At 41.5% G+C, this 24,956-nt stretch overlaps 1 protein-coding gene across 2 annotated transcripts in view; it reads left to right on the top strand.

The window, feature by feature from the left end:
- The first annotated feature begins 8,432 nt into the window (after positions 1-8,432).
- LOC115339609 (ubiquinol-cytochrome-c reductase complex assembly factor 1) overlaps positions 8,433-24,956 on the top strand; it is a 49,967-nt gene continuing 33,443 nt past the window's right edge. The window contains exons 1-5 of one of the 2 annotated variants that reach the window (XM_030009817.2): positions 8,433-8,509; positions 12,145-12,249; positions 13,878-13,982; positions 18,287-18,394; positions 21,298-21,370. In XM_030009817.2, the coding sequence (XP_029865677.1) occupies positions 8,486-8,509; positions 12,145-12,249; positions 13,878-13,982; positions 18,287-18,394; positions 21,298-21,370 (415 nt within the window). In that variant the 5' untranslated portion in view covers positions 8,433-8,485. The remainder of the gene's footprint in view (positions 8,510-12,144; positions 12,250-13,877; positions 13,983-18,286; positions 18,395-21,297; positions 21,371-24,956) is intronic. The other variant, XM_030009818.2, reaches the window with a different exon arrangement.

Genomic DNA, 24,956 nt, shown 5'->3' with positions numbered 1-24,956 from the left:
GGGATGATGGGGACATTTCTTAGTGAAAATTGCTCAGTCTTTGCTAGGAGGGACTGACAGCATGCCTCTCATAGATTATCCCAGATAGCCAAACCTTGCCCCATATTATATGGTTTTCATCACAAACATAAATGTACTTGGTATAAAACAGAAGGTCAGGAAGGTTTAAGACATGGTATATGAGAAAACATTTTCCAGATTTCAGCTTCCTCCAAGGTAATATGCAAGTGTAATTAAAACAGAACCTGGAAATATAGAGTACAGTACCCTATTGAAAGTGTGTTGTATGAGCTGAACTCCCTTCATTGATAGTTTTCCAAAACACACAGCTGCAATAATCTTTATCCAGGAGAAGGGAATAAATTAAGTCTGAACACCTCTGCATATAGTACAGTACAGTGTATAGCACTGCACCCCATATAACCTCTTAGCGGTAATGGAAAGCTGAAGGAGGCGCAAGTGGAAAACCTCTCTGACCAGCAAACACTTTCTTCTTCAGAAAGCGTACAGATGGGAAGAAAAGCTTATGAAGCAGAGGCGGCTTAAGTACTGGGATGTCTTGTTTCTGAAGCGGTCTGCTCAAGTCGTTGAGACTCTGCAATGGCAGGGTGCCAAAGCACACTCCAAGTTTGACAGGTGGGGAGGGAAACGTCCTGGGCTTGCCCCAGCAAACAGTGAGTACTGATGGCAAGCTAAAGTGAACAAATAGGAGCTTATCATATTTAACAGTAGCAGCAGCCACTAGGATATAGAAGCTCGGAAAAAGTAATCAGGTCCTATTTCTACCTCCCCTGAACAGTTCAGTCATGGAGTTCAGGTTTTGCTTGCTAGGCTTCACCAAACTCGGTGAGGTGCAGCACTGAGGAGCCTGTTCTGCTTCATGTCTGCTTTTCCTCCTGCAGCACTGGTGCAGGAGAGGAGTAACTCCCTCCTGCATACCAGAGCAAGGACAACTTTGCACCCCTAGCCAAGAAATTCCAGATCAGCGAATTGATCTCCATACTTGCCAAACCTTTCAAGGTCCATAATGCATAGTAAGGATTGTACTTTTATTGAAAAATTACCTTATTTCCATACTTTTAAATAGCATTTATCCTGGGAAAGAGCAGTAGCAAATGTATACACACCGACACCCCAAACAAACTATTCAGTCTTATGGAGAGGACTAAGCATCTTTAAGTTGCTAAAAATATAATTACCTTCCATTAAAAGTCCTTTTTCAGCTTGTAATATCATCCTAAGGGTGGACATGGTCTCAAAGTGTCCAGATTTCCTCTGTATGCAAAGGAGAAAAATTTTGCAAAAGCAAAGTATGATGAATTCTTTATAAACTACCAGTTCAACCTTAGAAATGCCATTTTCCTTCAGCACACAGCCAGAGCTAGAAATCCAGTCGAACTTGGGTTTCCCCATATGGTCAGATGGCCCCTCACTGCATTTCTGGAACTTGGAGTTCTGGTAAGAGCAGTGCAGAGCCATCCAAGTAAGCTCTGGAAGAAGTCAATCCACATATACCAGGGCTCCAAGGGCCTGTTATCACTGATCTATGCTTCAAGTCCTAAAGGGTGCATTAGACAGGAGGTAGTGCCAGACCTGCACTGGCTCTGTTGGTACATACAAGGCCCTTTCAGAACCTGGAGCACCAGGAAAGTCTGCTGCAAAGACAGTCAAATAGCTGCAGGGGCCAGCTGGCAGTCTTGCAGTATTGGCACTGAACCAGAGTTAATAAGACCTGCTGGACCTGAACTGAGTTTTTGCAATTGGGTTTCTCTTTATCGTGATCTCCAGAGTGCCCTGGAATACCCATATGGACTGTTTTCCCTCGTGTTATCTGGAGTGCCCCAGCCCTGCTCGTCCCAGGTAACATGGAGAGATCCTGTTTCCCCATATGATCATAAGATTTCCTTTGACTTTTCTTCTGCAGAAGCAGGAGCAGGTGGTTAAGAAGGAAAATGAATATAATTTCAAATTTGCACTTAGACAGGAATTCTAGGCTGAGCAGAGGAAAGATTGAAGTTGAAAGATCTGTACTTTTGCCCTTGTCTAAAGTATGTTTGTTTTTCAGAAGGAGGGAGATCTCCCCAGCAAATGTTGGAGTAACAATTGCTTTATCAAGTTGATTTTGATTCTTCATGTGCCTGAGAAGAGAAAAATACAATTAGTTGTTATGGGACTTTATATAGTTAGAATATTTCGAAGTGGTTGATTAACCTGCATAGTTACCTTTTAAAATATAAAAACACAGGTCTACATAAAAATGATCAGTCTGCTTTTCTGTGTGAAAATGGAAAAAGCATGTTCTATGATAACATTTGAAATAAAATTATGTGCTGATAGGAAATTAGGAGGACAGGAACACCAAATATTTTTAAATGCCTTTGTTTAAAAGTTATTTATCATCCCTTGTTAATTAAGTAAAAAAAGAAATAGAATTCTAGTAATGACCACTGAACCAGCTTGGGAGAGGTTAAATGTATATGTAATCTCAGGACCACAATAGCCCAAGGACCTCTGTGCAGTGTATGGAGAGTCTTTTGAAAGTGGACAGAAATACACAGATTAAAAAACACACAGAAAATCTGTTGCCTGGTGAGTTACACACAGGAAGTCTGTGCAGAGTGGTCTGCATAGAATATTATCACTGCTGGAGAGAAGGAAATGTGGCAAGTAAAAAATGCCAGAAGAGGTCATAGAGAGGCCTGTCTCTGAAGCCTGAAAACTAGAAAATTCAGGAAAGATTTAACCTGGAGATTCCAGCTTGGCAGATCAGGCAGTTCTCACTGTCCCAAATTCTTGGGTGCAGCCCCTTTGCCCTTTCAGTACTGTACTGCTCACCCTGAAAGACATAAGTATTCCTCAAGGCAGAGATAAGCAGAGGCCACACAGGACCTGGATTGCTGGCTCACCATACTATGTCTTGTATTTTTGACAATATAGTCTTCACATGCCCATTTGTGCTTCTTATTTATTTCTGATGGCACTACAAGCAGCTACTTAAACCCCGCCCCCACATTAAAACTGTTTCATTCTCTTTTATTAGGAGGAAATATGTTTATATCCAGCAACAGGGTGAAAAAACAAGTAATATGATAAAGGTTATATAAAAAAAACTTGCAGAGCTGTGATATGAAGCCTCATCTCCAAAAAAGCCAACCAAGAGTTTCTCCACATCTCTGCAATGCTTCTCGCAGCAAACAGCCTGAGGCTGATTTCTTTAAGTATTAGCCAAACTCTGCTCTTACCTAATACCTTTAGGAACTTGACATCAAAGGGAGAAGAATGGGGCTCACACTGAGCATCTTTATGATAAGTATGAGAAAACTTTCATAGTGAAAGATTGGAATGAGCTTCATATGGAAATTGGGAATCCCCTTACTGAAATTTTTAGGTGCAGGCCAGAGAAACATGCACCAGAGAGGTCTAAGTATATTTAGTACTGGAAGTAGAGGATGGTCTAGATGATCTTTTTAGCTACATACCAACAGGATTGCAAACGTCTGTAATTAATTATGCCAACCAAGGAATAATATAACAACCCAGAATCAAAGTCTCAGTCTCTAGCATAGCCTAGAACACCCAAGTGAGGGCAAACATTTTAAAACTAGCAAATCATCTAAGCATCATAGCCAGTCTGGACCATTTTGACAACACTTCTTCATGTAAAAAATGACAGTTTCTCAAAACTGAAGTTTTGGGGGTAGATAAATACACAGTTTTGACGAGGTGGCATTCTGAGACCAGCATGCAATTGTTGGGCAAAATACAGAGCCTTTGTCCCACTCTCCCCATGGAGAAGAGCCGGTGACCTAGGCTGGGGTACTTCTGTGCAATACTATCCATCTTCAAGCTTTGCCCTGATTAACATTAACGGATTTTAATCTGAATTTTTCACACTGAGGGTGGTCATCACAATTATGCTAGAGAGGCCTCTGCCTCTCTTCCAGTCCTTCTTGTGGCACTTCATATCACTAATTAGCAGTTCACTGAATCAGAAAGTCAGTTTCTGTTCTGATAAATATTTCATTACCAGGTGTCCCAGTCTCCCAGTTGATAATAACTCTTTGTTGCAACTCTTCTTTCCTTACATACTCTGCAAATAGGCTGCCTGCAATTAAATGGGGCTATGGTCCTGAAAAACAGTTGTGAGTAGAAGGCCACCTGAGACTGGATCAAAATAGCAGTAAGAATAAGATAAAAATTCCTGTTCTGGCTTACACATGCTAAACTGAATCAAAATTGTTAAAAAGAAATGTTAGGTACAGCTTGATCTGTCAGTTGTTTTGAAGGGCTCCGTTTTGTCAATCCACTTGATTCTGGTGTAGTACTTTAACACTGACGAAATGCCTATGTGATTTTAACCCCAGCCCTTCACTACCAGCTCCCTCCTGCTTTTGCGCTAAAAAAAATCACAGTCCTTTGTTGTCTCCATTGTTGGTAATGAGAGGATTTGGACTCTTATCCTATCTTCACATAACTGGATAACAGCTGGATGTGGAATTTTTCCTCCATGAGTTTTTTTCAAGTCTGGATAAGCTTCACACACACCCTTTGTGTTTGGACACTTGCTGGACTGAGGCTTTACCTAACAGGCTAGAATTATATCCCCCTTTCTGTTCTATGCAGTAGCTGACTTGTCAAAAGGAAGCCTTGCCAACCACCACAACAGCCTTTAACCTAGACCCAGCATGCTCTAGAAAACCTTATGCTCTGCAGAGCCAAAGTTAAACTCAAACTGAACCCAAAGCAGGCCCCAACAGTGTCTGTTCTTGCACAGCTTCAGGAAAGTGTTAATCATTCTCCACATCTGGGCTAGAAAGATCCCAAAATGGCCTGGGAAGGCATCCTGGGCCTGCCTGGATTCTGCTGTGAAATGCCAGCATCGGATCTCACCAAGAGCAGTTCAAGTATCCTGATTGTCTCAAAATGGCTACCTGAGGAAAAAAGATTTTCCCTGTGCTTGCCTGTTTGTGGACAGGGCTTCAGGGTGATTGTTACTACTTCTCCCCTTACCCTCTTCTATTACCTGCAGGAAAGGAATCACTACCATCACTACCAGCACAAGGACTACTGCTGACAGCAGCTGCAGTCAGGATGGCAGTTTGATGCAGTTTGACAATACACCTAAGCTGACTGAATAGCTGGCTGCTGCCAAAACAGCCGATCTGCTCTGCCTCCCCATCCTGTCCCCAGATACACATTCCTGGCATTCCTCTGATCCTGAGGAGAGCTGGTTCAGATAGCTAAACTCACAGAAAATTAATCCAACTAAACACACCAAAAAGACAATTTCCTGCTGGTCTAGCTCCTTCAACCAGCTCATTGGCTCAGCAGTCATTAGATGAATGCTAGTGCTACCACAGCCAGGGGCAGGACCTCTCAGCAATTAGTAATTTTATGTGCTTAGTTGTATTGTCAAAGCGTATCCTTACTTCATCCACCAGCCCCATCTAACCAGACATGCAGGAGCAAAGGGAGGCCTCTCCCACCATCCTGAGATCTGTGGATTATCACTGCACCCATTTGTACAGACGCAGCACGTAGGACTGCACAGCATGGCCCCAGTCACCAGAAGCGACCACTCCTGCTGTCATCACACTTCTCCTCCACCACCAGTGTCCTAATGAGAGGACTTTGTGGGTAGATCGTAGTCATCTCTCCACCTGGCTTTCGCTTGCTTTTTGCACCTTGCTTCTCTGTCCTTTAGCACACAGCTGTCCCATATCCCTTCTTGGTTACTCTTAAAAAATGGCAAACATCACCTATTTGGAGGATTCTGCAATTCCTCACGCTCTCTCTTCTATGCCTCTGCCCTCCCCCAAACTCTGGCAGTCTGTGCTCATTGCTGTCTCCATGCACTGGTGCCCGATTAGTAATCTCTCTCATTCTCCATGCACACATACACCCAGCCCCACCGCTGCTGTTCTCCAGTATGTTTTACCACATTCAGGGAAGGAAGTTTCTCTGTCCCTCTTTGTTTTCCATTTCTCCTTCACTTAAACACCTCTAAACTACTTTCTCTCAGTCCACGATTTGTGGTCCCTTATCTCCTTCCTCTAAACAGCTGCTCCCTCCAGCCACTTGGAATGGCAAACTTGAAGGCAGCTGCTGGGCCTGCAAGTAAGAGAGAAAACAGGATTGAGGCCAAAGCAGGAGGCCCATTACATATAATCTTATTAATAAATTAATTATTATAATAAAATCATGTGAAACTTATTTTATAATTCATTATATAAATTAAATATCATCATATCCTTTCTGATTCTTCTTTCCTGTTCAGTCATCTGGTTGCCAACACATCTAAGGCCATTGTTAATGTTCCCCAGCATGCTTTAGCACATTCATGAAAGCAAGTTTCTCTGCCATTGGTAATGGCCTCAGATGAAAGAACACCAGCAGTTAGATAGGAACTTTTCTGCCCTGTCTCTGGGACTTCTTGTTGTTGCTGGTTAAAATGCTCTCCCAGGAGCAGTTCCACATGGAAGATTCATTATGACTGAGGTAAGACTCACACAGTCATGGAGCTGCCCACTGAGCAGAGCTGAACAGTAGGAACTTGAGGACAGCAAGGATTGTGTGCATAAAGGGGAGTAAATTGCCAGTGCTCTGACTGAGGAAATCCCCTTGGAGTTGAAATTGAAATTCAGATCCACCTCCAACTCTTCTGTCTCCATGTCCCCTTCAGACGCAGCCTGATGTGCTGCTCTGTGCATATGAGGTAGCTGTGTTCAGCTAGACTGACAAGAAAAGGGCTTAGTGCTACACGGAGAATGACACAACAGTGATAGGCAGAGAAATCTTAGGTAAGAGTTTTCCAACTCCAATTTTCTCCGACTGAAATGTGTCAAAATCCTTCTGTGCATCATTATGTAAGACTAACACAAACCCAGGTGAGTGTCAGGAACTGGCATATTCAGCGTATTTATCAGACACACAGCTCCAAGTTAGAAAGTGTCCACTACGGCGGACAGACTACTGCACACCACTGTGAGATTCCTCTGCTACTGACAGAAGCCTTTTCTCTGTATGACTACACATGGCAGGGGTTCTTGAACTTCATCACTTTTAATGACTCTAACACATTAATGGCAAAGAGGAGGCTTCAGAAAAGTGTAATCATTCTCCTCCATAGCCTTCTCACAACAGATTTGCTGTTAACAATGGTATTTAACATTGCTTTGAGTCTAATACACGGAGGACAGCTAAGCAAATAGAAAGAAGCAAAGCTAGCTTTAACCTTCCTCCCTAGAATTAGATGCAGGCACAAGAACGAAATGAAACGTAGCATATCCCTGACAGAGATCTACAGTTCCCTTCATTGTTCAACATCCAGCCCCACGTCATTACAACTCGTTCACTAAAGATGTTCCGATACCATTAAACCTATTTCAGCAGATAGCTGCGGTGAGTCAGAACATCTCAGAAAAGACCAACTGCAGGCAGAGGGATCTGGGATGCCTGTGGAAAGAAAATCCAAGCAGGTGACTCCATTGGTCCCCTGAGGCCTGACATTTAAGAACATATGGAAGATTTCTAAGGACTACTGTGGAGTTTCAGGGCCATTAAAGCAGCTGCTACTGCCCTCTTGAGAAGCTGACATCCCAGTAAATATGCTGGGAAAGAGAGGAGTAGAATATTATAGTTCCCCAAGCCCTCCAAGCCAGCACTGCGGCTGAAAAGAGCAGCCTTGCTCTCTTCCCCAGCTGCTCTTGCTCACATCTGCACCAGCCTCCCGTGTACCAGGACTCACATTTGTGAGGTGATGTGGATGTGATCCAGATTAAGACTAACCTGGCAAAACAAGCCGGCTCATTTCAACCCATCGAGTTGCTGCTCTGTGGCCTCATGAAAGCTGGTGCCAGCAGAAGCAAGGAGTAGGGAATATGCACCAGGGGCAGGTGGGATCGCTCCCGGCAGCAGGGTGCTGGCTCCAGGGCCTATGGGGACACTGGCATGAAGGGCTCTGCCATGTTCTCCTGGTACTACCTCTGTGAAATCCCTGTGCTGGCACCTGCACAGGCTCACACAGATGCTGTCTCCTGCCTGGGGCAGCCAGAATGGCCAGATCAACCTCAGCCGCAGGAAACTATCACTGCTTTCACACTGCTCGCTCTGCTGCCAAGCAGCAGAGTGAAAGCATTGCCACCATCCCCCTTCGGGGTCAGGCCTTCCAGAGGAGAGGACTGACAATGACGACCAGGCAAAGATTTGCCTCCTTTTCCCCTTCCCAACCAAACCCCGGCCCAGGCCCGGTACCCTCCCCTCCTTTCTACTGCTCCCTCCTCACAACCCTGCTTCCCCCGGCCGCCTCAGCCTGTCAGCCGCGCGCCCCGCCCCGCGCCGAGCAGCCCGCCCACCACCGCCACGCGGGGCTGCGCCCCTGCCGCCAACCGCCACCGCGCCACTCCAGGCCCGCGCATGCGCAGTCAACGGGGCGGAAGGGGCCTCCCCGGCCTGGCCGCGCCGCCGGAAGCGGCGCCGAGGATCCATGGCGGCGCTGGTGCGAGCCGTGGTGAGTGGCGGCGGCGGCCGCGGTCGCCTCCTCCGCCCCGGGAACGAGCGGCGTGTGCGGCTGGGCGCGTCCCCGCGGGGTTGTTCCAGCGCTACTCCGGTGGTGCCTGGGTTGTCCCGCCAGTTCCCGCGGGCCGCCCTGTGCGCGGCTTGTCTCTGGCGTGGCCGCTCCCCAGGCAATGTGCATAAGGAAGAGGCTGTTCGGTGGTGTTTGTGAGGCCGTGGGGGTGTCCGCGGCGAGTTGCGGCATCCAACGGCTGTTCCCACCTCCTCCCGTGGCCCCCTCTCCTGGCAGTGGTTTCTGCTGAAGGAGTGGGTCGAGCTTTTCCTTCGGAGTTTGTGTTTACATAAGAATTATGAAAGGCTTTGGTACTCCTGACTGGGGCTTGAGAAATTTTTTTTTCAGTCCGGTACTTGTCTTGCTTTGGGCACAGTGTGTGTGCCCTGTGGGGTGGGGATTGCTATTCTTAGAGCTTCCCTTCTCACTTTAGAGGTGTTTCATCGCAAGGATAATACAAGATTCCAATTTCTGGGTTAAGTGGAAGAGATTGGGTTCCTATGAATGAGTGAGACTGGATTACTAATCACACAACTCGTTCTTCCTCATGCATGTGTGAACTTTTTTTCTCCTTTTAGCCTTTAAAGTCTTGGCGGCAGAGTGCCACTTTTTAGCATGTAGTCTAGAAAAGAGAAGTTTGTGCCTGGGTCTGATATTCTGTCACACACAAATACAGGGGTGGGCAGAGCTGCTAGGTAGAGACAGATTTGTTAGGAAGGTGAAAGGCAGAGGGCAATACCCACTTGTGAAATTAATCCACTGAGTTCTTGGAACTGATGTCTCAGGGTGTGGTTTTTACAAGCATGGTGAGCCCTGTCCTTTCAGCTCTCAAGCTGAAAGCAACTGAGAGCAAACCTGCTTGAGAGCAACTGAAATGCAGTGAGCTTGAGTTCCTGCTTCCTCCTCCCATTCCTATGCTTTCTCCTTGCTCATCACATCGTTGAACTGTTGCCTACCGTTGCCTCCTCCAGCATTTTTCTTGGCCCCTGTGCTCCAAATTCTGGAGCAGCAGAACTGTGGCAAAATAAAAATAGTTTCCTGCAATTTTAGTGTGTTAAAGAGGCAATCACTAGCAAAAAGGGAGGGGGAAGCCAGGCAGGAGGAGAGCAGGGAGAGTGGTAGAGAAGCAGGGAGTCACCACATGGGTTCAGCTGTCTGTGGAGCAGTAACCCCAAGATGTGGTTTGCAATTAAAACCTGCTTGCAGAGGGTGAAGGACGTGTCTCCTAGGCTTACCTGTCCCTGGGCAGCTCCTCTCCTGGCTGCTGCTGGCATTCATATGGCAAAGTAAGCTGATTCAACTTTTCAGCCTGGCCAAAAAAATTTCTCTTTGGAGGGCAGGAGATGTAGTTGTTTGCCATTTTTATGATCTGAAGTGCCTTACTTTGTAATCAGAGAAGCAGCTGAGCTGTAGTAAGTGGTGGGAGTACACAGTTGGGAGGCAGGGGACTTCTGACAGCAGCAACATGCTTCAGTTCAAGCTTTGCTGATCCTTGGCATTTCCCAGCATCTGCTTTTGCATTAGAACTTAATAGTTGCTTAATCATATGCAAATAAGTCTTCAAACTTTCAGTGTCTCTTCTTTGTTCTGGAAATAGGAAAGGAAATTATTTTTTTTCTTCTGTCTTCAAGACTTCTCAGGAGCTGACAGCATATGATACAGTCCTGATTATTGTCCAAACATTTCAGCTCTACTAGTTAATACTGCCATTATGATAAAGCTGTTCTTTACCTGAGAAGAGATCTCGATGAATAGTTTGTCTGCTATCTAAGGCTTTCCTAATGGTTGCCAGGAGGATCGAGACCATAGTGATATTCTTCCATCTGTATCTTGACAAGGCAGCTAGCCACAGGAGGTGCTTGCACTGTCTGCAGAGTCTTCCTGAGTAATCCTGTTCAGTTTATGCTTGGTATGATTTCTTTCAGTCAAATGGAGAAGTAAAAGTAGCACTTGTAATTTGAAAGGAAGGTTATGTTCTGCAAACAGTGGTGCTGGCTTAGGGAAGATTCCTTAGCTCATCATGTTCCCTTTGTGTTGCTCTGCTGCTTTCTGCTGTTGTCTTTTTTTTTTTTTTTTTACTTGATTGTTTATCACATCTCACCTGTTAAGTGCGCGTATGCTTATTTTATGTTTTCGTATGTCTCTGTCCAGTTTTCTTGCAGTAGTGCTTTTCAACAGCTATAAACCCCAGTATATTCAAGCTCTAAGACACATCTCAACCTAGGCATGTTTTCCTTCTTATTACGAAGAAAAAGCCTCAAAAAATTTCTATCAGATGCCTTGGAATCTTGTAGTAATTATTTATAAAAAATGTGGAATTTTCTTTCTCACTTAAGTGTTTGTTAAACTGTTTATGTCAGAGCACTGGATTACCTCAAGAAGTCTTTGTGGTACTCAGCTGAAATGTGGTTTTGGATAGAAATGTATAATTTTCATAATTTTACTTGCTGGGTAGTGATGTTATGGAGAAAGAGCAGAAACTAAGTAGTCTTGCTACAGCAGAAATGGGAAGGTGTAGCAGTAGTAAACACTAATCACATTTGTTATGGTAGTGCATCTTTCCCCTTGCAGTTTTTAAAAACTCAAATCAATTCCTTTAATGGATTAAAAGTGCAGCTCTGTGAGGGGTTGATGAGGGACAGCCTGAGGAGGCAGTACACTGCACCTGAGGGACAGCAGTGACTGTGCAGGTACAGGGCACGAGCAGGAACTCAAGTTGGTTTTGTGTCTGTTCCTCCTCATCTTTGGGCAGATCTGCTAGTCTCATAGTTGTCCTTTCACTGGGCACCACTAAGGAGAGTTTGACTGCCCATCCCATCAGGTATTTATACAAATTGATAAGATTTCCCTGGAGTCTTCTTTTATCAAAGCTAAACCTCTCCTCATATGTTGGATGCTTCAAGCTCTTAATCATCTTTGTGGCCAATTGAAAATGAAGCTATTTTTAGTAGAAAAAAGCATATCCTGTCTAATAATACATACATTATTTCTAGTATTAATGTAGAACATGTATGAAGGAGGCAAATATTGTACTAACTTGAATACTGCAGAAAATGAAGAGTAAGAAGAAAGTGCGGGCAAAGAAAACCCCTGCCTCTTTTCCGTATTAACTGACGTCTTCATTACAGAAAATAATTGTCTTCACTGAAATTTATTAGGATAATACACGCTTTTGAAATACTAAAATTCTTAGCTGTGCCTGAGTAAAGTAAGACAAAGATGCATAAAAGCTGAGAGTTGGATGAGGACTTCTTAGAGATCACTCAGTCAATCGAAGAATGCTTCTTAAGCATTTGAATTTATTGTGTAGCTATAACAATTGTGGTGTAGTTTTATGATAGAGACAACCCACCATTTCCTTTGACTGATCTGTTTCTGCCATCAAACTTGTGTTGCATGCTTGTACTGGAAGGCAAGATATTTTTTAAAAACAAAATTTATACTTCTGTCAAGCGCAAGGTGGGGGTTTAATCTGAGGATTGTTGTATAAATGAATAAAACTTTTGGAAGCAGGAGGGCAGTTAAACTGTTTCTGAGTATTAGGGTCCTTTTCTTCATTGCTAGTCTCTCTGTTCCAGAGCTGCCAGACTGGAGTAACTCAATGGATTGCAGCATGCAGTGGATTATTACAGACAAGTGCAGTCCAAGGCCAGTGTAGACGGATGCTCTATGGCATTTTCCAGGTAGGATATCGGACTATGTTAAAGTCTATAAAAAAAATGGGATAAGTTTAAATTAGTAAGAAAAAGTCATGATTTTTAAATAAAGAGGCTTCTGAAAGTGATGTCTTCACTGTCTGTGTATTGCTGAAATATCAAGGCAACTTAAAAGCTTTCTGCCGGTAAGAGGGTGAGTTCCCACTCTTTATTACACAGTTGTCTTCATTTCAGCTGTGTAGTCTTTTAATGGATCCAAATGATTTGTCTTGAGCAGATTAAATGCAGAAGTCCAAATGCAGGTGTCATTATTCCAAAGCAGCTATTACAAGCTAGTCACGATTGCATGTAATTTCCAACACTTTATTTTGTAGAACATCTCCACTGTATAGTAGCCATGGATTTTCTGGTACTGATGGTATGTTTACCTAGCACAGCACAACATTAAGTAGTGTTGTTTCAGGGGAAAGCACTGCTTTGCAGTTTTGCTTCTAATTCTGTAATAGCATGCATAGTGTCAGATTGTGTCTATCCATAGTAAATTAACTAGAACATCACGTAATAGCAGTTAATAATAAAGAGGTGAAAAATGTATAGAAAATGGGAATAGATGCACGCTGTCTGAACAGAATTAGAGTATATCTCTTGGTGTTTCCTTCTTGCATACAATGAAACAAGAGGAGATTAGGCCTCTTCTTTGTCCTCCTGTATAATACAACTTGCATCATAGAGCCATGACTTACAGAATTAGAAACTTACCTGTAAGCTCTTTGGCTTGGGTGTCTTTTCTCAGATAAGACCTTCCAGTCCTGGGAAAATTGCCTGTGATTTTGTGACACAACCATGCTATTAAAGCACAAGTCCATATCAAGTAGCATACAATGTTGGGAGTAGAGAGGGAAATGAGCAGTTATGAAGTTGCTAAAGCTGGGCCTACTCTGAGCCACCAGTAGATTCAGTAGACTTCTGGGGATGACTACTCCAAACAAACCAGCATATTTATTTTGAATTTATTCATAAACAAGTTACTGCTAATCTGGATGTTCTGGGAGGCTATGATAGGTGTTCTATTCAGTGTGCAGTGCAGCTTCTTACCTGGAGATCCCACTCACTCCTACTTGATAGTTTTCTTTATTGTGCTGTAGCTCTATAACACAAATCATGTGCTGTGAAGTTATAGTGGTTGCAGTGATAGCTTTTACCCTGTAATTTGTTTTTCTTCAGTGCTGGCCACAAAGACAGTTGAATGGACTGTAAAGTTGTAGATAAAAATAGCATAAACTGTTTCTTTGCAAGGCCAGGAAAAAGAATTATTCTTTAAGAGACAAAATCCATGATTAGAAGTAGCGTGTGAGAAAAATCAAAGCAGATAGCCTGTGGTTTTTGAGAGTGGAGTGTTCTGCCAGTCCATTCCATCAGTACATTTAAAGAACACTAGAAAATGTGTGGTGCAAAGCATTAAGTATGGACAGCCACTTTGTTTGTAACAGTTAAGATAATAAAATTGTGCTTTTTGTGATATAAAGTTTTTCAGGATTAGACTGAACTGTAATTGACTTGGAAGAAAATTAAGGGTAATTGTTGTAAAGTTAAGTGTTTACTAGTCAGTGGTCTCTGCATTTTTTCCTTCTCTTTTATTTTATCATTTTTACTAGAGACGCAAGGCTGGCCAGTTCCAACTGTCTAAATCCTGTGGTGGAGTGATTCAAGCCAATGGAACCATTACACAACAAAACAGGTCGTTTTACAATGCAAATAAGGTTAGAAGAGTTTGATGTTTTTATTGTCAGAGGGCACGTTGTGCTAGGGATTATACAGATACAGGTAACAAAACACTTTTCAAAACATGTAGGAGATGATTCAACTTTTATATAAATGTTTTAGTGTAGTGTGAACAGTGGGTCCAGTAATGTGAGAAGTGCTCTCTGTTCCTTTCCAGAAAACAAAGCGCTAGCTAGCATAGGAAGGTGCAGTTACAGTTGGGTTATCTGGGGTGAAGGTTCCAACGGAAAGCCTGAGGGCGTCTTTCCAATGAGGAAAGAAACTAAGTTAAGGAGGGTAGTTATTGGGGTGGGGAGCAGACGTTCCTTTCTTACCTTTAAAAAGGGAAACATAGAAATTGTCAGGACATATTAGAAGTGACAAGATGTTTCCTGATTCTTTAGCTTGGGAATAATGTGTAATGACAGTTGTATTGTATGCTAAACACTGAAAACTGTCGTGCAATCTACTAATAACAACTAAGTATTCTGTAATAATTTATTTACTGTTCATCTGTACTATTTTTTTAATTTGTGGTCTCTGCATCTCTTACATTGGTTGTCTTTTGTCTTGGAATAGAAGTTTTCATGAATCATCTCCATAAGATTAGTTTAGCACTTCATCTAAGGGAGTCAGTGCCTCTCAACTAATAAATATCCTGATCCTGCTCTTGTTAACGCAATATGAAGAAAATGGCAAAATGGAGCGTATGCATGAGAAATGAACGGCAACAATCCCAGTTTGCTATCTGTTGTGTATTTTGCTGGTGTAGAGTTACAGGTCAATACTAAGAAGTATTTTAAATTGGTTATTTTGACATGGATATACAAAATGAAGGAAAACGAGGAGATGTGTAGAAAGAAAGAACCCCTGGCTGCTGTTTGCATCTAGTTCTTAAATAGAGGTTGTCATTTTTTCAGTGTTATTCAGCTCGTGAGGTAAACCAAACATTTTGCCAACAAAGAGATTGAAGCATACAAAATGGCTTGCACAATTTACTATGTCCAGAGCTAAGAACAGAATCCAGGCTCTCAAACATGGTGCATAATGCCTAGTCCCTATGCCTCCTTGCATCACCCCTCTCTTATACCTGCACAAGCATCATTTGAAGAGCAGATCTGGGTGAGCAATGTATGACAAGATGGTAGATCTAACAAGCCAGGAATAGCATGAAGATCTTCAAGGCAGGGGTCAGAGACTTGCTCTTGATGTGTTGGAAAGGTCTAGGGGAGGGGTACAGAGGTTGAAAGATGAATTGGGAAACTTCCTGGTTAAAATAGCCTTGGTGTAGGAAGCCAGACAGGATTTATGAGCAGAGGAAGCAGTTTACAACAGTGTAGGTAAGGTTTGAGGTAGGTTTTTGGACTGCAACCCCATTATTTTGAAGAAAGAAGTACCCACTCATCTTTGAAAAGTGAACTTGACTATGTACTCCTGGTAGGAGTGTTTAGAATTAATGGTGAGCTCCAATTGTTTCAGTTTTATATTTGGTGTCAAAATTAAGAGGATTGTTTGCTTTGAGCACTGAATTTCTGGTACTGAGCAGGAAAGTCAGCCTGAGGTGGGCTTATGTACCTTTCAGTGTCTTGATGAACTATGTTTGAGTGAGTTATAAAACATATTTTTGAAGTTTCCTCTATATGTTTTCTAGATCTGATTTTATATACGCTTTTAGGACTATTTAATTGCATTCGGCTGCAGTCCTAGCATTGGCAGGATGAACTGCATACCTCTATCCATAGGTCGAACCAAACATTCACTGCTTAAATCCCCTCTCCATCTCCTGAGCTAGTCCAGGCAGACTTGCAGAAGAATGAAGCAAGAATCATGGCATTTCTTAGAAAAAGACTGTTTTCCAGTCAATCATTTTTTTGGTGATGAGCTAACAACAGTTGAATTGGGATATTTTGGTTTTTAACTTAACTTCCTCTGCATAATGAAAAATCCATACTAAGGGAGACTTCATCATACATTTGTAGATAAGGGGCATATAGTAAAATTAATCTGCCTAGATTCACTAGGGGTTTAGAATGATTTTAATTCCTGTGGAGGACATAAGTTGATTTAGTGAGTTTGGTACAGCAGTGGATATTAGGACACAAGCTCTGCATTGAGTATGAGTATATCCTATCATTGCCTGGCTGGAGAGGCAGCTTATGGAGTTATCTTGTGATGTAAGGTTAGGTATCATTTTTAGTGTAGAGGAGAAGAGTATTGCATGGGATAATCTTGAAGAGAAAGTACTAAAAATTGGTTTAAATATTCACCTACGTGTCGGTACACTCACTGGGTCCATCACATGCGGCAGAGAGTGGGTTAAGTGCCTTTGCAGATGCTTTCATTCTGGATGATAATGGGGACTTGGTGAACGTCAACATTCAAAACAAGGATCTGAGTATTAAAGTAGGGCTTACTGGGTGACTGATAGATACTAAAATGGGAGTGAGCATGTTTCTTCCTATTTACCTGAATACTAGGCGTGATGGGGTTCAAGACATTAATAGCCATCTACGGATAGTACAAAAGTACAAAGCATTTTATCTCAAATGCTAAAGCTTGTGTGTGGATATACATAGGGATTGATTATGTCTCAAAGCTACAGTTTTTGTCACCTTTACAGTTAGTTTTTATTCAAGTATAGCTACTTGTGCAGGATATGTGTCTGAATTTTAATATGTATTTATTTATCATTCATGCCATTTCAAAAATTACTATAGTAGCGCTAGGAAAACTATAAAGAATACAGCCAGAATGATCAGAAATGTGAAAAGTGTTCAGTATGAGAAGAGGCTATTTTAGGACCCTTCTAAACGAAGGAGAGATACCTGATGGCAAATGTATGATACTGGCCTATAAAAGTCATAAAAGATACTGAAAAAGGGAATAGAAAATGGTTGTTTGTGGCTTCTTATAGGGAAATTGAAAGCATATAATGAAATGGTAAGAATGGGTTTAAAACGGGCACAAGGGAATTTTTTCTACATAACTAAACTGTGAAACTCATGTACCACAACTCTGTGTTATGGAGGTTAAACACTGGGGTGCTGAAGGTGCATCCAATTGTAGCTGCCAAAAATGAATGTGTGGATACATTTTTCTCATGCAAGAATGACTGTCAAGCTGAGCAGGTACATCCCAGGAAGCTGTGGCATGTGTGCCATATAGCTCTGCTTTCTGTCTTGTCCAAGTGTCTGCCACTGGTCCTTGTTGGAGATGGCAACCTGGTCTAAGTGTTTGTTCTGGCCATATATGGCAGTCCTTATGTAGCTAAATTGCTTCCCTACTAAGAAAATTATTTTCTTAGTATGTTCATGTTTTAGGAGGAAGTGTTTAGGGTAAAATTCCAGCTTCTTAAAGCAGTTTAACAATTCTTTAGTCAGGGAACTTTCTCAGATTATAATGGCTCTCAGCTGTATTCCTCAAGTATATGTAGGAGATTCACGTGCATTAGATTTTGGTTAGATGGCTTAAAAGTAGAGTAATTTGTTGATAACAAAATGTTTATACTGCATACTTAATTCATGAGAAATTATTTGCTGGAGTATGAATGGTAGTTACTGATGGCTGATTGGTACTGCCAGGGTGCTTAGAGGCAGAACGCCCCGAAGATTTCCTGTCAGTCCAATGGTGTTTAAGGTGTGTAGTTAATCTGGAAGAGAGAATATATATCTTCATGTTTACAGACACTGCAAATCATTGGGGACTAAATACTTTCCTGATCTAGATTTTCTGCAAGTACCATTTAGATTAACTGTAAGGGGAATGACAGTCTGGGGGAGCTTTTCAGTAAGAACAGTGGGTTCACGTAGCTTCATTAGTTTTAAGATGGAGCTGATTGATTTATATAATATATAATTACTCTAGAATATGATGTCTGTCAGAGTAAGAGAGGGAATGTGAAAGGTTAGCTTTATTTACTCTGTTTCTGTGATTTTTTGCTCATTTTATTTGCAAAAGATTTAAGCCCAAGTAAAGACGCACATCTAGAAAGAATATGGGAATCTAGAATGGGAGCCATATTTTGGGAAGCAGGTTTCTGTACAAACTATTTGAGTCTGAGCTTCCAATGGGATGGTTTTATCAAAATGGTTATGCAATGTTTGCATTCATAAACAGAAGAATGTCACATAAGAAAAACAGTATAGTATTTTGCGGAGGAAGCTTAAATATGTATTTGTTTTGTTGAACAAAGAAACTAAACAAAAAATGTAAAATTCTCTATTAAATGTGTAGCTTTTCTAACTAAAATGATTTGTCAGATTTAATTGCTAAGACTGAAATATGTGATATTTCAATTTTACAGCATCTTTCTGCAAAAGATTCCGTGCAGCCTTCTGAAGAGAAAGTGGGTGCTTTCACAAGGATAATAGAAGCAATGGGTTTCACAGGACCACTGAAGTACAGCAGATGGGTAAAGCATTCATTAATAATTCTTTTGGTTGTTTGATACTTTCAGATTTCTAAAAAGCAAACCAAAAAAACCCCACTTTTTTTCTTATGATAGGAGCACTTAATGGAAAAGTTCTAATTATTACCCATGTAAATTCCTGTTTTGTCATGGGAGGAATAATAATCCATAGCTTGAACTTCCCTCGATCTGTGCTTTGCCATCATTGACATAAGTAGGAATATTTTATTTGGTTTGTAGAGTCTTAAGCCTTTTTGAATTTCTTCAGATATCTTATTTTTCACTTCATTTGTGCACCAAAGAACACAGTAACAGCCTTATTAAGTCAAACACCTACATTGACCGTCATCTTGTCTCTAATAATGACCAATTGCAGTTATCTAGAAAGAATTTAATTACAGGAAAAGCATATTATGATACTTGTCTCGTGCTCCTCCAGCCCACAATAGTTGTCTGTTTCAGGACTTCCTGCATGAAACTAGGCATTTTTCTGTAATATCTGTTGATGGATTTTTCATCTATAAATTTGTCCAGTTGCACTTTGCACTCTTTTAAGTTTATAGCATTCAATATTGGGGAGTTCCATAGCTTGAGTACCCACTGGGGGAAGACATACAGTTGTTTTCAGTTGGTACCTTTTAATTTTGTACTTAAAAAAATGGTGATTATTCTTTCCTTGGAGTGTATGTTCACATTCTCCCTTCCACTGATGATTTTCTAGACTCATATATTCCATAATGTCTTAGTCTTTCTCTGGTCTGAGGAGACTTAGTATAACTTGTTTCTGCTGTTGAGACTCTTTCATGTTTTGATTTGTGTCGCCCTTCTCTGAACCTCTTCCAGTGTTCTGTATTTTTGTGACAGCAGGGTCTCCCAAATGGGTAGCAGTGATATATGTTATGATTGCTGTTTGAGTCGTTGTTCAGTAGTAGCTGACTAGGGCAGAGTCAGAAATAGGTCCTCCTCTTTCACATTTTTTAAATAGTCTTTTCATAAAGCAGTTGTTAACATGGACTAAATGAGAGCAGTTCTGTACGAGACACCATCAGTTCCTTATGCAGAAGAAAAAAGGCAGAGATGAAATTCATAATTTCTTTGCTCTGAACTAGGACACAGTATAAAGTAGGGAGAGGAAAAGGCAGCTTGAAGGAAGGGCTGAGCCTAACAGTGCAGGAATTAAAACCTATAAAGTGCTTTGAATATCTGCAAGCGGAGCGGACCTCCTCCGAGACTGATCTGAAACTGTTGCTGATTGCATCTCACTCCTCAGAGAGAAAATATAAAGAAAAGATAACTGACACTTAAGGGGGTTAGGTATTTTGGTTAAAATCAGTTGCTTTTAATCAGGTGATGCTAAACCTCATGAGAGAGTAGTTTCTCTCCCATGTGCTTGTGTACATATTGTTGTAATAAAGATTCTTGTTAGCTCTAAGTGTTGATTCAGAGTTCTCCTTAATTGCTACTCTTTACTGCCTGCTTTTGGCTAGGGAACTTGGGTTTGGAGAGAGTTATTTTGTGGTTAGGGCCCAAGAGACCTGAGTTCATTTTTGGCCTTGCCAGTGCTCTCTATGAGATCTTAGGGAAGTTTCTTAATATTTTTCTGTTTTTTTCCATTTTATTCTCCCTTCCCCCACACCTTTTCTACACCCTAAAACTTCCATGATTAAATTTCACCAGTTTCTCCTGTGTTACCTGCCTTATTTAAGGGCTGAATTGCAGGGACTATTCTCTACAATATGTTTTTAATGTCTAGTAATGCCTGGTCTGGGGCAATGGCTTTCACTGGGGAGATCTCTACTCCCAGGCCAGGCAGCATTACCTTTAAAAAGGAAACCTTCAGAACTCCAGTATAAATTATTTTAATGCAAGAAGTTTAAATGTACAGTTGATTTTTGACAGAAGCCTGAGATTATTGAATAAGAAAAGTAATGGCTTCTGTGTTTCCACAGCAGGAGATCAGTTGCAACTTCCTTATTTTTCTTTTGGTTGGAGGAGACACAAATAATTACTTTGGTAATTTGAAGTGCCATTTGACAGGCATGATGCTCATCTCTGTAGCATAGTGAGCATTGAGATGATCCTTAGTGTATGTCACTAAAAATAATTAAAAAAACAAACAAAACAAACAAAAAAACCAAAACAACCCAAACCCAATGCTGCTTCCTGGCTTAGGTAGGGGAGTGGGCTCTGGAGTTTTCAAATTTTTTTTTATTTTTTTTCCCCTTGATGTTAGTAAACAGGAATGGCTGACACCTCTTCTCTTTATGGTCTTTGCTATCAATTATTGTGCTGTTTGAAGCTTCAGCACATGTCTGATATAGGTGATGCACTGAAGGTGTTTGTGGTGCAATGGCAGGCCAAGAACAAAATTAGAAGTGCCAAAGCACCTGAGTATACCTCATGTCATTCATTATTTGGGATTCCTTTCTCTCTTGTGAAGCTTAGTTGGTCAATTTTCATTTTCATAGGAAAAGAGATATTTTTAGAACATGTCTGATATGTCACTTCTTTAATATTTAAAATTTAAATTATACAAACCACTTTGAGTGGTATACATCAATTAAAGTTTTTGGAGGAAACCAGGAATTGTGAATTAGCATCTTTGGAGTCTCTGTAAGGAAAGCCATTTAATTTATTTTTCTGTAATGGCAGTATTATTTTAAACTAGATTTGGAAGGGTATTCAAGAAGCCATTTAATCATTTTTTTGCTTCAAGGCAAGATTGATTATACTTGTGTCATTCGTGGGAGATATAATAGTTTAATGTGCTCCTGAAAATCTCAAGTGATTGTGATTCTCAAAAGAAGTCTTTTCAGAAAATGATAGTGTATGTATTTAACAAAAACAGTAGTGTACACTAGCTCTCATGATGAATACTTTAAGTATTGTCTTTTCTTTTTCTTTAGAAAATTAAGGTAGCAGCTTTGCGCATGTACACATGCTGTGTGGAGAAAACTGACTATGAGGAATTTTTTAACAGTAAGTAATGGACTTGATGGTATTTGGACTACTGCCCTGGTGAGAGAACTTCTGATGAACATTCATTAGACAAATTTATACCGATAAATATGACAGCAAAAAGACTTGTCAGACCCTAATGGTGCATGGTCAACTAGAAGCTGACTGTACTACAGGATTCCCTTAAGCTCTGAAGTGGCAAGGGTTCAAGGGCAGACTCTGGAGCCTGGGACTGTTACATTTTGCCTGCTGCGATGGAGAACAAGAGGAAGGGTGGGATAGGTAAAACCCAGAATATCCTGGAGTTTGAAGGATATTGACTTTTTTATTACTAGGGTTGTGATAAACTAAGAATCCTGGTATCTCTTCCCTTTTTACTGTGGTCAGATGGTCTCTGTGTCCTACCCTGTCCCATGACCAGTTGTGAGAAGGTCCAGTATAATTGGGGTGCAGGTATGAGAACCATCCCTGTCCACTGATGCACAAGTTTTTTTATGATACAGGGTCAGTTAGATACCTGTCTCTCTCCCTCATGGCTGGGGCAGTTTTGGCTAAAACTTAAAGCCTTTCTACGTTTTACTCACCATGACAGCATTAAACCAGGACATGTCTCTTGACTGGGTAGAGAGTATGACTAAAACAGGGACACAAGTCCCTCCTTTAAGTATATAGGAATATTAAATTGGGGTGGCTTTTCCACATTGCATGTAGTTTTTTAGCTATTAGCTAAAAAATCTGTTGCTGCTTTTATTAGTATCAAATCTGTCTGGGGAATGGGGAAGATGTGGTTTTGAGACTTATGTAAGCTTCAATAATATTTTATCCTTTGCGAATTATTTCCTGTGTCAGTGTGATTTAGCTGTTAGTAAACACATTACCTGGATCTGGCCTGTCGCCTGAATTCTTGAGCTACCGAATGCTTTCTTATGGCTTTACAATGCATCAGCACAGGTTGAAGCTGCTGCTGCTGCCTCTTGAGAGATCAGCTGAAGGGACATCTTTGTGTGTTCATCTAGTACAGAGCTTATTGAGGATGGTTTGGTACATGGTGGTGCTGCTGCAAGATTTTCCAATGGTTTTCAGAAGGTTTTCCAAAACTGTGATGTGGTTTCAGCAGTTGCAGGAGTGACAGAACTCTGTGAGCAATAGGATTCATCATCAGTGTTCAAAAAATTAGAACCTCATTTTTCCTGTGCACACACCTCTCCCCAGCTGTGTGCCCTCTCAGGCTTTCTCAGATAAGTTCTCTTCTGTTTGTCATATTTGCCTCTCAAATAGAGGCTTTGCTATTTTTAACTGGTGTTTCACTATCTCTGCTTAACAGGTTAATTGTACAAAGATATATAAATGTTGCCCTAGATTAAAATTTAAAGGAATTTCAAAGTACGACTGTGAAAAAGATACTGGCACAGATTTTCAGGCTCAGTACTGAGTAAAATTACTTCAGTTGTATTCTTGATATTGTCTTACTGTTTTAAAGAGAAAATTCCCAGAGCTCCCCCTCACTTTAAACATATCACAAACAGCAGGCAGCCTTTCCTTCAAGTTTCACTGTTTTCTCCAGAATGTCCTCATTGGTCCTTTTGTCTTTTTCCTCTGTAGTGTAAGTTGTAGCCAGTCCATCTCTGAATTTACACCCAGGGAAACCTATGTTTGCATTGACTTGAGACTGTTGTGACGTAAGGAACAAGGTAGTTTGTTTTGCTGAGGTTGACAGAGTGTGTGATGCACCTGTTGGTGTTATAAGAACACCTGTAATGTTGGGGTCTATGGTTGTGGTTCCAAAGAAATCATTGCTTTCATATAAAAACAGATAAAAGAAGTTTCTGTTACTTCTATCTACTTACAGCTGCAGCTGTTTGGGGGATTAGCTTTGACATTTAACAGGCATTTGATCCATGTTTAAAAAGTAGTTCCCCTAAAACATAGACTGTGTGAAGTGGGCAGGAACCTTTTAAATTGATTTTGCCAATGAAGAAGCTTTAGGCTGTGGTTCCATGGGCAGCTGAGTCGAAGTAGTGGCCAAAGGGAAAAGGCTCACTTCTCCATCTTCTTCTGCCTGTGTTCTGGACTGGACAATTATGTCCTCTGGTGAACTGTTTAGGTCACTGAAAGACCTGAAACAGCTCAGTTTTTTACTGACTTACTGTTTTGCTGTGTTAGTGAATTAAAGTGGCACATGGAAGTGTCTGATGGACAGCAGCTGTGGCGTAAAGTAGGTGGTGAGGAGTACATGGTTAAGAGAGGGAAACATGGCACAAAGCAAGATACCCAACTTTCAGTTCAGTTCACCATGTCTTTATCAAACTAGGTCAGTCAGGAGCTGGTTTTTTCTGTTTTGAATTGCTCCTTTTTCAAATAAAGATGGGCATCACTTAAGGCAGTACTGCAGCTCGGTTCCAAAAGAGCAGCCTGGGGGACTAGCAAGAACAGGAAGCAACTAGCTCTTAACTCTTTCCCTTTGTGATGCAGCAAGCACAGATGTGCCTGAGACTATGCTGATGTGGGTGCTGCACACCCACATGATGAATTGCACAGCTTAGGAACCCTAAGAGTAGTAATGGTGCTACATGGGACCCAGCTGCAGTCTGCCTGAGCCAGAGCTGACTGTCTGTAGACCTAGCGGTGTATTTATGCTTTGCTGCCCCCAGTATTTCTGGCTCTAGTTGCATGGTGTTGAGATTGTTGAGATATCCAAGTGAATGGCACAAAGTCAGCTCTAGTCTCTGGAAAGCTTATTAGTTTTTTCTGTGCTGTTTGTGAGAGTTGTTAACCTACTGAGCTGGCCTTGGAAACTGTACATCCATGCATGTGTAAAACCATTTGTGGGCTCATTAACCCTGTGTGATCAGAACCAGTTCTTTGTCAAGCCTTCTTCATTTTTTCTGGATGTGTTTTTGTGGTGTGGCTATGTTGTGGCATGAATAACAACTGCAGTGTGACCTTATGGAACTTGGATTGGTATGTGGATTTTGTCAGGTAGCTCTCTGACAGAGGTGACATAGAGTGTCAAGACTGGTGTTGAGGACTAGGACACTGATAGCATTTCATGTCTTATAGGCTATCTTGCTATCTCAGTGCATTTCTACTGATACCTAGTGAAATTTCTGAGACTTTCTGTTACGCAGTATGAGCCCTGTGAACTGCCTGTCCCTGTATTATGGCTGAGAACAGCAGTTCCCAAAATACAGACTATGGATATGCAAGTCATGAGGCTGCTGTAGTATATAAAGGAGGTGCTTTAATTGAGACTCTCTAGTATTATACTGCAGTTAATTTTATTATACCTGCCATTCTGTTGTCTCTTTGTTTTGTGATCATCTGTGGACGAAACTTTGGGAGCTCTGCTTTAGAGCCTACCTCCCAAATGTCTGTACTTTGCTGCTTATATAGGAAGTTGAGCTGTTTTAGGACTTCAGCTGTTTCTTGTTTAAAGGGGAACAGCAAAGTAGCGGAGGGAATAGCAAGATTACTGGTGCCAGGCTTTCTATGCACAAAGCTTGCAGCGCTTGGGTAGTTCTAACAAAATGAAGGAGGTAGCTACCTGTGAGGAGAGTGTTTCATGCCTAACCTTATACTTGAAAGGTCAAAAGAGCTTTTAGGGTCA

The sequence above is a fragment of the Aquila chrysaetos genome, chromosome 3, assembly GCF_900496995.4.
Source record: "Aquila chrysaetos chrysaetos chromosome 3, bAquChr1.4, whole genome shotgun sequence".
Classification (NCBI taxonomy): Eukaryota; Metazoa; Chordata; class Aves; order Accipitriformes; family Accipitridae; genus Aquila; species Aquila chrysaetos.
Note: the sequence above shows the minus strand (reverse complement) of the source record. Positions and strands in the feature narration are given on the sequence as shown.